Source organism: Anguilla anguilla, chromosome 5 (genome assembly GCF_013347855.1).
Source record: "Anguilla anguilla isolate fAngAng1 chromosome 5, fAngAng1.pri, whole genome shotgun sequence".
In the NCBI taxonomy this organism is placed as follows: Eukaryota; Metazoa; Chordata; class Actinopteri; order Anguilliformes; family Anguillidae; genus Anguilla; species Anguilla anguilla.
This window is the reverse complement of record NC_049205.1, coordinates 42,955,067-42,969,590: the sequence shown is the minus strand read 5'-3', so window position 1 is coordinate 42,969,590 and position 14,524 is coordinate 42,955,067. Positions and strand designations below refer to the sequence as shown.

The 14,524-nt window shown below is 39.0% G+C and overlaps 1 protein-coding gene across 2 annotated transcripts in view; it reads left to right on the top strand.

Annotated features, from left to right (window-relative positions):
- The first annotated feature begins 1,594 nt into the window (after window positions 1-1,594).
- Window positions 1,595-14,524, top strand: part of LOC118227534 (anoctamin-1-like) — a 60,425-nt gene continuing 47,495 nt past the window's right edge. Inside the window, exons 1-2 of one of the 2 annotated variants that reach the window (XM_035418083.1) lie at window positions 1,595-1,799; window positions 4,831-4,922. In XM_035418083.1, coding sequence (XP_035273974.1) covers window positions 4,862-4,922 — 61 coding nt within the window. In that variant the 5' untranslated portion in view covers window positions 1,595-1,799; window positions 4,831-4,861. Of the gene's footprint in view, window positions 1,800-4,830; window positions 4,923-14,524 lie in introns of those variants that run through there. The other variant, XM_035418085.1, reaches the window with a different exon arrangement.

Below are 14,524 nucleotides of genomic sequence, written 5' to 3'. Positions count from 1 at the left end.
GCTTCTCCTTAGCATTGTTGCAGAAGCTAAAGTGCCAGGTTGCATTAATTGCAACCAGGGCATGACGCCAATGGAATCTACCGAAAACACATTTTGCTAATAGGAAAAAAAAATCACTTTGCTTGTCTTGAAATCTATCCTTCTCTGAAGTCTACCAAAGTCATTAGATTCAAAGCATAAATCTATCCGTTCTAAATTTCTCAAACAAACATGTATTCTGAAGAAACACACATTGTCCTACATTACCACAATAAACCCTGGCTCATATGGAAAATGGTATGATTAATAGATTAAGTCATTGTTTAGAATGAGTACATGTGCACTATTATGTAGAAATGATTTAAAAGATTTAAGAATGACTATTGGAACGAGAACTTTCTGCATTAAAATAGACTCCAGCTGAAAAATGTTTCCCCTTCATCTCCCCTTCCAGGGTGTCCATGTCATTGGTTAATTTTCTTTTTTAATTGTAATTATATGAAAATATGACAGACTGCGTTTGTGAGGTGCCCCTTAGAATGACTGGAGGAGTCAGAGACATTGGCAGGGGTCAGTTTTGGCAGTGAAGCCATTGCAGTATCTGTCTTGTGGAATAAATCAGCTAATTTGAATAATTTCCCATGAGCTGTTGAAATGAGCTGCTTTAATCACAGAATAGATGCACATGGATGCAGCTTGCACAATAGATGCAGTTTGAGAGCATGCTATGCAACTTCATTTTACATTTTACAAGTTGCTTCACAAGCCTTATAATCTCTCTCAGCTGTTTTAGGTACCAATTATTGTTTTTACTAAACCAACATACTCTCAAATCGCAGACAGCTAGCTGTTAATAAATTCTGCAGACAGTCTGTAAGCTCGAGCTCTGCTTATCGGGCAAGCCCATCTGTATTTTCTATTCTGGTTTGAATGGCGCTTTAAAAACTACTGCAGTTGTGTTGGCGGAGGTTAGAGAGGGCCGCCTGCAACTGAGAAATGAAATTAGAGAGAGATGTTTTCCTCCACTCTTTCATGAGGCCCTATCAAACGCATGTGTGACTCATTAGGGCTGTATCTCTATGTAGGAGGAATCCAAATAAAAAAAAAGGGCCTGAAGTGAGAGACGGGAGATGTGAGACGGGTCCACTTGGCCCAGATGTGTCCCAGTCGAGCGTCGCTCTCGGGACGTAGGCCACCTCCTCCATCTCCCCTCTTTTTACGCAGGAGCCAGATGTGAAGCGAGGCGGGTCCCACATGGCTGGTTCTGTGCGCTGCATTTGGGGGGGGCATTCTCCGGAACAGTCACAGCAGCCAGGGGTGGTGACGTCACATCAAGAGTCCAGGAAAAGCTCCAGCGCAGTCTGCCACCTCTGATCTTACCTGATTTTAAGACAAAATATGACTGAGGCTGCATCAAACAATTGTGAAAGACATGCAACCAACAGTAAAAGATAGGTGATGTCACACAGCTTGTACCCCTCTTTTGCAGCACCATGCACCTACTCACATTAATGCACTGAATTTATAATTTCTTACAGAACTCTTGAGAGCGTCATTTGTTTAGGCTTAGGTGTGGGGTGCTTTTTTATTGTTTGTGTCATCTTGTGCCTTTCAGAATCATGGAAATTGCTGAGCCGGTGGCATTACCTCATCATGTGATGTACTATTGCCGCCAGAGGATGTAGGGTACAGTGAGCCAAAATAAGCATGTCACGGAAGACCGGATTCTCTCAGGCCCACAGTCAGAACGTTCAGTAACTTGATAAGGCTGACCCAGTTATTTGGCTGACACTCCATCTGCTGTCCTGTACCAAGACCAGGTAACAAACTGTGCTAGCAAGTGTGTGGAGCATGTGTCCCACCTCTGTCTAAAACCGAAGTCCAATCCGATCTTTCATTGACTGTACCAAAGACCAACCGGTGCCAGATGTCATTGTATTATGGCTATCAAGAGCAACATTTGCGCCCTTACATTCAGCATCTGTCATGTGTCTACATGGCTGTACTAATATTAAGATCTCATCAGCAAATAGATTTGCGATGACAATAAGTACTATATATATTTGCTTTACATTTTGTTTTATGGTTGCTGTCAAAGACATAATGAGATTAGATTCTCTGCATTCTTCATAGTAATATATTGCCGGAGGAATTATCATAATAAACCATTTTTAACAGATGTGGAACACATTCAAAAAAAAATTTCTCCTAATGATGATTGTCTGTGCTTTTAGGTGAAAGCTTAAGGATTGAAAAACTCACATTTATCTTGCAGTGTTCCTTGTAAACGTATATGCTTATTACCTGTAGTTAATTTCCAGTTGATGGAGAATTCTAAGGCTCTGTGATGCTTGTGTCTTCTAGTACAGTGGGAATATACTGCAGTGTAGATTTTTGTGCTCACTAATCCTGGGATCTGAAGATCCACCAGGGAAGGAAAATCGTTCAGTAGCGTAGAGATGGAGGCACCAGAAATATGGTCTGTGTCAGGTTGGTGGCTGAGAGCACATACTCTTCAGTGACCCAGACATCTACATATTCGTAATTTTTTTAGGCAATAAAGTGGGTTTAATTCACCCTGATATCCTGTCAAATGTGCATCTGCAATTGTTCAACTCATTGTTTTGTGTGTGTGATGTGACACCTTGTGGTTAAAGTGCACCACTGTCTCTGTTTGAAGCAGAAGTGTCACTGTCATGGGGAGAACTTTGGATTGGAAATTACTTTTTTCATTGGCAGTGCAGTATTTGCCCGCCCCCCACCCCATCATGGGCATACTTCTAAAAAATTTTAATTTTGTTTGGTGTGTATTCAGTTACTTTGAGAGGTGGGTGTTCTGTAACTAATGAAGAAATTCAGTAGTTTAGGAATCTAAATACAGACATAGCCAGCAGATCAGCCCCATACATTTGTGGTCATTTGTGCACTGCACAACCTGAGGCTAATGGAGGGAGGGGGAGCCTGTGCATGAAGCCTATTTTTCTTGTGGTTGGGGAGGATACGGAAGCCAAAGTGGCGGCACAGGCTCTGTTTGGTAATGTGTGAAGTGTGGTTCCAATTACACCAGGAAATGGTTAAATGGCCACTCCCACAACAAACCACTCCCCCAGCCTCTTCATTCAAAACCAGTAGTGGAACAAACAAGGCCCTCATCATAAGACAACTTGTTTTAAATTACACTGATGTAATTTAGGAAGAGGGATGTTTTTTATTGTGTGATGTTGACATGCTGAAGCAAAAAATTTGATATTCACCAGCTTGAAACACTCTAGATAACCAAAAAGTGTATTATATTGTGCATTGCCTTCATTTTAAAAGTAGCATTGTAACGCCTTGAATAGATAACTTTTGCTGCGTAAGAGTTGTGTAAGTCTCTCTGGATGAGAGCATCTGCTAAATGCCTGTAATGTAATGTTATGTAATGTAATAATAAATTCCTCATTTGGGAAAATGGTTTCATAAGTGCAGCTTCACTCAAAATTACTTCAGAAAATTAATGATTGTTTTTTTTTTTTTTTTTTATCACAGACAATATACAATTCATAACATGAAAGCCATTAGGTTTATATACTTTATTTGTAAAGCAGGTTTATGAAAGTTGATAAAGCTTGCATTTACCTTTAGGAATTATTCAACCTTTAGGCATAGATTCAAGTCGTCACCATGTGCTTTTAATTTGAATGTCCTACACTTCTCAGTGATACTTAAACACAGAGGGGAGATCATTTAACACCATCTACTGGTTGAAAAGATAATAGCATACAAAATTAATGGAATTCAAAAAAAGTGTAGTTAAAAATATTCAGAAAGATTAATTCAGATCAGTGGCTTAGTACTTGTACAGCTTCGTAGTGTTTGGATCAAAGATTTTTTTTCTTGATTTGAACTGTACTCTGCAGTTTTAGATTTCTAATCAAACGATTCACATGTGGTTAAAGTGCACATTCTCAGCAATTTTAAACATAGCCTCCCCATTTCAGGGCAGCATAATGTTTGGAACAAATGGCTCCTTAGGCGTTTCTGATTAGTCAGGTGTGCTCAATTGCTGCTCAAACAGTGCAGCTATATGAGAGCTTTTAGGATCTATTCTTGATTCTAGGCTTTTGATTGCCTTTGGAGTCTGTTATTGATATTCGTCAAAATGAGGACCAGAGTTGTGCCAATGAAAGTCAAGGAAGCCATTATGAGGCTGAGAAATAAGAAAAAACAATCAAAGAAATAGGCCAACACTTAGGCTTACTAAAATTAACTGTTTTGGAACGTCATAAAGAAAAAAGAGAGCCCAGTAATCCCAAAGGGTCCGGTAGCCAAGGGAGACCTCTACAGTTGATGACTGAAGAATTCTCACCATAACGAGAAAACCCTCCCAAACCCTGTGTCTGATACATCTGAAATCTGTGACCTTTCGGTTACAAGACCAGCTCCTTACCCATTATACTACTTCAGCATCTGTTGATGGCTCTAGGCTGCAGACTTCAAGGAGTCATTGCATGCGACAAAGTACTAAACGTGACTGAAACAAAAGTGTATAAAAATACTTTTTAAACAAAGAGGAGAATCTGCACTTTATGCACATGTGATTGCAAATCTAAAATTGAGTACAGAGACAGATCCAGAAAAAAAAACATGTTTTTGACCCAAACATTATGGAGCTCACTGCAAGTAGCAGAGCACAACTCAGAAATCAGACATCTTTTGTACATTTTGTAAAATGTATTAATAATCTTTTTAAATCCTGAACATCTATTTGGGCTTTCATCAGAGCAAACATTAGATGTGTCTGTTCTTATCCATGTCTTATTTCTTAAGCCACCTTTTGTACAATATACTGAGATTCTTCTCTTTGTTCAGTTGCAGTCTACAGGATGAGAGCACCCAAGAGATGCCTGGGGGTCTTCTGTCACCTCAGCATGTCTTTGCAACACCTTCCTGTGACCACACAGGTACTGCCCCACATTAACCACTTCTGCTTATTTACTGACTATAGCTATATCCTTACTGGGCACATTGCTGTTCTGAAGCACCTCATGATGTACTCCACCAGAACAAAATTCATCATCTTAATGGTCTTCAGTGAACCCCTTTTGTATTTAGTGCTATATTGCATTAAAAGCTGGATTTTGTTGCACATTTGTTATATTGCATTGAATGTTAATAATAATAACAACACTATCTACACTTTTTTATGGGTGTCAGTGTTTCTGCTCACTAACCAGATTAGGAGAGTATTGTTTTTAAATAATTTATTTAATTTTGATCAGCCCTTGATTTATCACAAAACACCCTCTTTCAACAGGGATTGGGGGGGGGGGGGGTAGATATTCTTTAGAATTCTTTATTATCTAGCTACACTTCTCAGTTACATGTCAGGGTTCTTATTATATATTTAAATATGACTCAGCACAGTCATAAAGCAATGGCCTTATTTCACTTTATACAATTACACCAGCTGGTGAAAGCAGTATTCTGTCTGGTCAGAAGATGTCACTGTTGTTAACACTATCCACTGTGTGAAATTGCGGTCTCAACTAAAAGAACTGTCCAGGCCAGAGGTATTTTTTTATATATAAAATTATTTAAAATTATGCAACTTAACATTTTTAAACACAACTCTTTTGTTTAAAAAAAAAAAAAAGGAAAAATATGCTCCCGTAAAGCTATTTTGACACTTACAAAATACATAAATGATTCTTATTTAAAACAAATATTTTAAATACATCCCATTCTTCTTTTTCAAACCCAAATATATTGTATTATCTTGACAATCCGTCTGACAACTGAGATTTCTTTGCTGTTTCAAACATCATCATGCCGTATCATCGCTTGAATTTGTCGTTAACTGATACAGTAGCATAGTGCCTGAAAAATATACTTGGCATGTAGGTATTCAGTGTTGTGGTGCACGGCCACTGGCAGTATTGTAAACGGTAAAATATGTTATCTGTTAAGAGCTGAATTAACATTGTTAGGGTTGAATTGACGCTGCACATTTCTTTACTGTGTAGGTTCCTATCGCAACCTGCTCGTCAAGTTTTTTTTTTGTTTGCCACATTTAAAAGTAGTTAAGGTCTTTGCATACTCCATAATGTCTCTAGGCCATGCAGTGAAGGGTGGGCCAATTTCTGTTGTAAGATGAAACTACTGTTTAGAGAACAGGTTTGAAGGGAACCTAATCTGAGGTTTCATGTCAGTATTCTGTGGAGCAGAATGTTTGGTGTCAAATCTATCAGGTAAATTTTTAACAAAGAAGGGAAACAAATTCCCTGCAGCGTGTACCAACCACATTTCATCAAGTGGTATTTGAGCAGAGATTAAATTAAGGCTGACTAAAGCTTTAATTCGGAGGCGCAAAGAAATATTTTTTTCAGATTCCCTTTTGCATTCTTCCATTGCTGTTTTGACATTTTGATCCAACAATTAATTTGCATAGCTCGATTTTGTTTTTGTAGCTCCTAGCCCAACAAAGAGTCATCAAAATCAAGTGACTTGCATATGGATTGCCATCAATTTGTATTACATGTGTTATAGTAAGACTGATAGCATGTTATTAGATGTTCATACTTGTACTGATATAGTTTAATTCAACATTAATATACATATATATTAATGTTGAATAGATTATAATGTATTACATTCATTATTTTTTTACATTAAAAATAAAGAAGTATTTGGCACAAGCCACTGTATTAAAAGCATATAAACCTAAAGCACTTTGCCATTAAGATTTTTGTAAGATTCTGTATATTTAAGAACCAGTTATAAGATGGCTGAATTTGAATGACAGTGGCTCCTACTGTATCAACAACTGAAGTGAGAAGTTTATAGTAAACTTTATTTATATGCCAACTTTCAAAGTGACAGCCTCACAGATGCAGTGCATCTATACAATGTTTTGTCCGAATGATCTCTGATTGATCAATGCTAAAATTATTACATAACATGAGACAAAAGCATAAAAGTGGCAGTGTATTTGAGGACATATATTTGAGGGAAATGAGCAAACAGTGAATTATTTTCAGGACAGGAAATAATTGGATTTTTATTTTGTGTTTCTCAATTTATATGTGCTATATAAACTGTGTGTATATTCCATATGGCCTGTAAATTATGAGACAGTGAATTATGTTCTTTTTCCCAGAAAGATTTGTGGACTTGGAGGTCACAATGACCACTGTGACTAGAAGATAAACAGGGTTTTATTACTAGGAACTAATGACAGGGGGTAGAAACCCGATATATGGGAACCACTGTTTGTACCTTTCCCAAGAGGAAATAGTAAATATGACTAGAATATAATGGCAGCATAATGAGTGTAGATGGATGAACATGTTACACCTGTTATAATCCTGCTATGACATTTGGATTTATCAAGGACTCCTCCTGGTTATATGATAAACGGACCCATTATGCGCTCAAATATCTAGTGATTTCCAGATAAAATCTTGGGGACTCTTCAATCATTTTGTGTTGAATCTTAAAAAGAAAATAAAATAGAAAATTCTGAAAGGAAAGAAATAGAAAATTAAGATTAGAAAATGTTTTAGACTAATTTAGAGTGAAAAAACTTAGAAGAGTCCATTTCCAGAGATCTTTTTTCTGACAAGAATCATGTTGACAAATGCAGTGAACATTCTGTAGCCAGACACCCTGAAACCAAAGGGAGAAGCATGTTCAGGCATGACAGTACATCGTATGCACTACATCACTGAATAATCCTTGTTTTTCAGATAATGAATGGCTACCATTGCATGTTTTGTGGCAGTAAATTGTAGGGCTTTCCCTGTGGGACATTATTCAACTAAAGGCACACAAGCAGTCTGTGAATCTGCCACTTTCCATATAGGGAAACTTACCATAGTGCCTCTGTGACTCCATTTCTGCACGGCAGCTTTGGGCAAACGTGTGACCATCTGCCATTTGCCCTGCAATTCACTGTCACAACTGCTTCAAAAAGACAATGGGCTACCCAGTGTAAGCAATCAGAGGAACTGGAGAACTATTCTCAGGCTGTTCCTCAAACCTATTTCTATCCTTTGGGGACTGTGTACATCACACTGTACACAGTGAATAGGCAGCTATCGGTTTTGCCGAGTGGCTTGTTTTCATTAAAATGTTTATTGTCGAAAACAACCCAGACTGCGTAGCTAGCCCTGCCCTCTTTGCGCTGCTGCCGATTCCCATCGTGTGAGACCCAGGTCAGTGGTTATCGGACCCCTGAAGGCTGCCCGCCCATCCAGCTGGAGTTCATTAAACCTTATGGCCATTGAATGACTGTGAGAAAGTGTCTCCACCAACTCTGCAGTGCTTCATAGCAAGTTCTCATCACGCCTGTTGGTGAAGGAGGACTGGCTGTTTTAATCAGGCTATGTATTATGACAGGAAGAGGACAATGCTTGGGAAGTGGTTAATAAACCAAACTTTATAGAGAGTAACAGTGTTTTGGTTGATAATGCTCACCGTAGTGAGACTAAAGCCAGAAAATACTGAGTCACAGCTTTGCTGAAACTAAAGCAGTTTTTTAGAAATACCTGCTATCATTTTGCTTATTCATTTTACATATGGATTTAATATTAGTTTTTTATTATTATTGTTGTTGTGTTTATTTTTATTTGCCAAGATGCTGTTATGTAAAGTGGCTTACAAGGCCTTACATTAGGAAGAAACATTAAATTAGTATCTCAGGAACAACAAGAATATAGGCACGAACGAGCCAGCTACATAGTTAAAATGAATCATTTTGGAAAACTGCGCTAAAATATCCACATACAGCAGTATGGGTTTTTGCATTATAATGCTTTAAAATATCTTTATGCACAACATACCTATACCAGAGACCAGAGTATGCTGTAAATAGAGCCCTATATAAATATCTACTGTTAAATATATCCTGTACTGTATTTTGGATTATAGTGCTCCTATGGTGTAAAACGTTGATCCACAAGACTAATGTGTGGTGTCCATGTTATGCTGCTATATAAAGTAAGTTGTACCTTAGAAAAGTATATGGTGGATCACTCACATTGGTTGTGTGGTAGCATGCTTTGGGAAGTACGATGGGTTGCACTAGTGCAAACCGTAATCCGGGCCAAGGTTTAATAGCCACAAGCGCTAATAAGAAATTATGATTTACCTCACAACCACTCTTCACACTGTTGAGATACTAACATGAAGAGGCAGGTCTTTTTAAATTAAATCACTCCTCTGACTCTGAGCAAAGTTTGTGTTCTTCAGCTTCAACATTACTGTAACCAGTGTAGTTACAACTGCATAAATATTAGGTATTGTTTCATCAACCAGTCTTAACGCAGCTTGAAGTTTGGCCAGTGAATTCTTGTTCTGTTTTTTCATGAAATTTTGATAGTCTTCATAGTTGCTAGCAAATATGGGTTCAGGGCTATCTTTGCCCCAAATGTAAGAGGCCAAACCATTCCAAGGTCCTCAGTTTTCAGAAGTGCTCATTTCATTCTGCTGTTTCCATGGGGAACTTCAATTTACTGCCCCTTAATTTTAAACCACTGGCAAATGGTTAAGGGTTCTGTGTGGTATACCACACGAGTTACATTCTGAAGGGCATGTGCACTACAGTTCCCTCTCTTACTGACAGAGGTCACAGCAATGGGACAGCGTAACTGAGTATTCCAAATCAGGGTACGTGCAAGTACATGTCTCCAGATTAGCACGTAGCAGACTGCAGAACTGTCTAGGGGATGCTGAGACACCATGAGTAAACTCGGACAGCCAGGCCAAGTTGAGTACGAAAGGAGGAAATTGTAAGGAGCGATCGCCGGTGTGGTCACAGCCGTTGGTCAGCGCGTCAGCCCTTCTGCGCCCTCTGTGTAGCAGGCTGTCCGTGGGGACGGAGTGAACTCTTCACTGGAACACGCAGTGCGCTTCCATGTTCACGTCCAGCTGCCTGAAAGGTCACGCCACACCACAAGCCCCCAGAGAGCTAGTGTAGAACTTCATAGCATCCCGTGATTCTGAATGGTCTAATGAGGATCTTTAGCTTCTTAAAAAATGAGGTGCCTGATAACAAAGATGTTCGCTCTGTGTGCCACCAAGTTGTATTTGTGCCATGGGGCCATTATCACTGAGGGAAAAACTTCTGTTCTAATCATGACAGAGACTTTTGAATGAGCCAGTTTGCGTGCGTGTTGTACTGTACTTATGGACACCCAAGTTTCCACTTCCTGTTTTCTTTCCTTTGGTTTCTCTCCAACCAAAATCTGTTTTGCTTTTCACTTAACCCCCCCCCCCCGACCCAAAGCTCTCAACAATCCTCGTTTGCCTGTCAAACCCTCGTATTGTTATTGGATGCTCGTATGCAAATTTTCATTGGTTAGAGAGGGAGAGGATTTCTTGCTATAATAAGATCACTTGGTTATCTTTCTGTTCAAGGGATGACTGTCATAAATAAGTATCCCACGCCACCAGTTCAGACTACAGATGTTTTTTATTCACTGTAAAACTAATTAGTCATTTATATATAGCATCCTGCTATTCCCAGCCACCAAAAACAGACTGCTAAAAAACAAACAGTATTGTGGAGGTTTTGGCTGTCGGACATAACCCTGACGACCACCGGTCTTATTTATTTATTTTATTTATTTAACCTTTATTTAACCAGGTAAAAGTGAATGAGAACAAATTATCATTTACAACACTGACCTGGCCACATTGCTCCTGTCAAAAGCTGCATCCACAGGGGTTCTGTCAATGTGTTGCCAACGGCGACTGCAGCAGTCATGGCACAGCCTCATGTTCATCAGGGCCAAGGACACTGTTAAGGGACTTTTAAGGGTCATCTATGCAGTACCTCCAAGTATGGTTACAGTAGAGTGAAATTTGTTATTCTTGCTATGTACTTAAGGCATTTGGATTTCAGATAAAAAGATAACTTTGGGACAAAACTACCTACAGTCAGATTTTATTTCATGGTATATACACGCATACATTTTACAGGCTGTTTTTGAGCCCAACCCCCCCCCCCCCCCCCCCCCCCCCCCCAGGTGTACCAAATAAACCTGACGGATGAACTTAAAAGTAAATCAAAACAATAAACAGTTTGGTTGCACGGCCCTTAATTGGGATGGCAGGTATGCCATGCCGCCAAGTTACGCCTTGGCGGGGGCATACCCCATACCTATACAGCACCGAGAGTTTACAATGACTGCATGGAGTGTGTGATCCATTAACATCACCAAATGTTTGGTATGCTTTTTGAAAATGCCTTCGGGGGTGTTTCTGTCTGGATGACTGATGAGTGTTGCTGTTGCTCAGGTGTTTCCTTTTGCATGGATTGTCACACATAAAAAAGCAGTCAGTGTCTTTGTTTTCATCTGTGGAGATTGCATTTGGAGTCAGAAAGCATGCACCATCATGAGAGAGAACTAACTATGGCTGAAAAACAATTAATTTATAAGCTGAGAGGGCAGAATTAATTAAGAATATCACAGAAACTGAGTATATCAAGTACAGCAGTTTGGAAGGTCATGGAGAAGAAAGTTTAGTTTAGTTTATTAGGATCCCCATTAGCTGTTACCATCGCAACAGCTACTCTTCCTGGGGTCCACATAGAACAAAATACATACAAATATATCACCATGAAAGAATCACTGGTAAACTCCGGTCAGCCAAGGAAGGCAACTGCAGTTGATAACAGATGAGCTGTGAAGACAGACCCTAAAACAACGGTCAGTGATATTACCAGCAGTCTCGTGAGGGCAGGGGTAAAAATATGACAAGCCACTGCACACAGAAGAGTTCAATAGCTCAATTATAGAGGCTACACTGCACGATGCAAAACTTTAATCGGCGGCAAGAATCGAAAGTTCAGATAATAATTCACCAAAACATGCAAGGACAAGCCAGAAAAGTTGTCGAACAAAGTTTTATGGGCAGATGAGACCAAAATAAAATTTCTCCAAAGCAATGGAAAGCCAAAAGTGTGGAGAAAGGCTGAAAAAGCATGGCTGCTTCTGTTTCTGTAAAAATGGTCAAATATATAGGCATGTACAGTAAATACTATAAAAAGCTGATTGTCTATACTTTTGTCTCATATTCATCTTTTGATTACAAATTCAAATGCATCAACTATATATATATATTTTGGAGGGCACTGGAACATTATTATGGGACCAACGAGGAGAGATTTTTCCAATTACCCTTGAGAAACTGCATTTTACCTGCAGATGTAAAAGCAGCTTGTGGCTGTTTTTTTTCTACAATATGTCTGACCCAGTAGAAAATTATGACAAGACTGTGCTGTGGAATTATGGCAATTATATTATATTATATAATACATGATATAAATGAACCATGGTGAAAGTATATTATCAGTTGTGCAATGTAACCCCCACAGCACTGAACCCTTTATGGGTCTCTGAATGTGCAACACATACACCAATGTGAGCAGTCAAATACATTACCATTACAGCCATATTATCTCCTAGGCCATGTCGCTGTTCTGCAATTTTACTCACTATCATGTTTAAATGAGTTTTTGCAACCTCTTCTGAGCATCAGATACAGAGGTGTTATTTAACATGGCAGGAAGTGGTGCAGGCTGTGCCTAGCCTTTGGGGAGCCATGTTGCATGTGGAGAATAGCGTTTCTCAGAGTCAGGTTTCAGGATGGGAAACCGTTTTTTTCGCCAAACAGACAGGAACTTCCCACGATGCCATTCTCCAGCAGTGCCTTCTGTGGATGACTCATAATTCATCACTCTGTGAGGATCTCTGAGGGTCTGGAGGAACCAAAGTGATTTCATGTTCCCAAATAAGAAAATGAAAGGACAGGGGGAAATGACAGGCAATGAAGTTTTGCTATGAATACTGCAGGGAGAACCTCTGAATTCCTTATTTCACAATATGATGATGCAGAAACTTCTGAATCTTAAAAAACTTTAAAAATCTTTAAAAATATTAGATACTGGGAGAGAAATCGGACTGGGAGTATTCATAGAAGTGATAACATTTTGTCAATGAAATACAGATGAAAACCATTCAGGGTACATGAAAATGAAAGGACGTGTGATGCTGAATCATAGTATACACACTAAAAAGCTGTTTTATTATAATATTTTTTTTTTGCAGTCTTGCAATTTTCCATGTAGTTCAGGCCATTTAGAACCCTGCAAGTTAAATAAGCTCTGCTTTCTGCTGTCAAAGTTTAAATAATGCTTCCTCCTCTCGTGTCAGCATGCTAACCTTTAACCTCAAAACTGTAGACTCAAAACTGTAACAAGCTGTCAACCTGAAAAAGTACTTTTGTCTTTAAACTGTTTTGGCAGTTATCAGTAATTTACATTGCCTATCAATTTCATTTTCATTAATGCAAATATACTACGCAGTGCTGGGTGTGCCAGCCATAAAGACCACCCTCTGGGCATGTGTCAGAAGGGTGGCAACCAGCTATAAATGAGAGCAAGGCAGGAAAGCATAGCTTAAGTTCGCGCTGTGGTCTTTTTATGATGGCGGTTAGATCAATCGTGTGCAATGAGTCGTATCAGGACGTATTTATTGCATGCTATCCTGCACTAAGTTCCTGGTCTCAAAAATGGTTAATGAGCTCTTTATTTTCACAGTTTATTTTCAAATACATCCTGAGTTTCTTGGAAACCATAAAACCAAATTGGAAATGGATTCAATTTACTTAATGACTCATAGTGCTTCATGAGTGCTATTTCAGGAGGAGTGGCATGTAGTTGTGGTTTTTGGAACACAGCCTGTCTAAATGCCCCCCCCCCCCCCCCCCCCCCCCCCCCCCCCCCTCCTCCAGCATGCCTATTGACAGTCTGGTGGAGATCTTTCAAGCAGTTAATTTTGTGCTGTCATTTTCTAATTAATTAGCTCAATTTGATTTGTGTAATTCTGATATTTGATTCGAGAGTTGTCTTATAAGGATGTGTCCAAAACCTTGTGTATTTAATCTTTGTAAGAATTTGATGCTTTCATCCATATTTTATTTTTTCAAAAAAGAAAAAGAATGCACAACAGACAACCTAATGCTATACTTGACAGATCAATGCATGTAGGGTTTTGAGCCCCTGAATATGAAACAGCAAAGCTCAAGACATTTACAATAACACTGCTATGAAAAGGGAATTTGCTGTCTTGTGTGTCAAATGATAGCATAATTTTACAGGGGAGTGCTCTTGCAAGCTTGTATTCTTCCTTTAACTAGGAAATTATATTACGGTGCCTCATTTATTTGCCTAATTTGCTGGAGCATTTTGGGAAAGTTATGAATGGTTAATGCTCCTGGAACCAGCAGTATTTTGTGGTATAGATGATGCCCCCGGGTCATGTTTCCCAGGTATGTAGAGACAAAGGTGGAACAGGTATAGGCACATTGAGTCAGCTGATGACTTAGGGGTTGTATTCATCTTCACTTATGTACAAAACATCTGCAAGACCCAGATAATCTCATTTCAATTAATTAAACAAAATGAATATATTGAGGTATTCTCTTTCATTACTAAATGGCATGGGAAAACAATGCAGGGAAGAACCAAGTAGGCAGAAGAATTCTGAATCTACAAAAT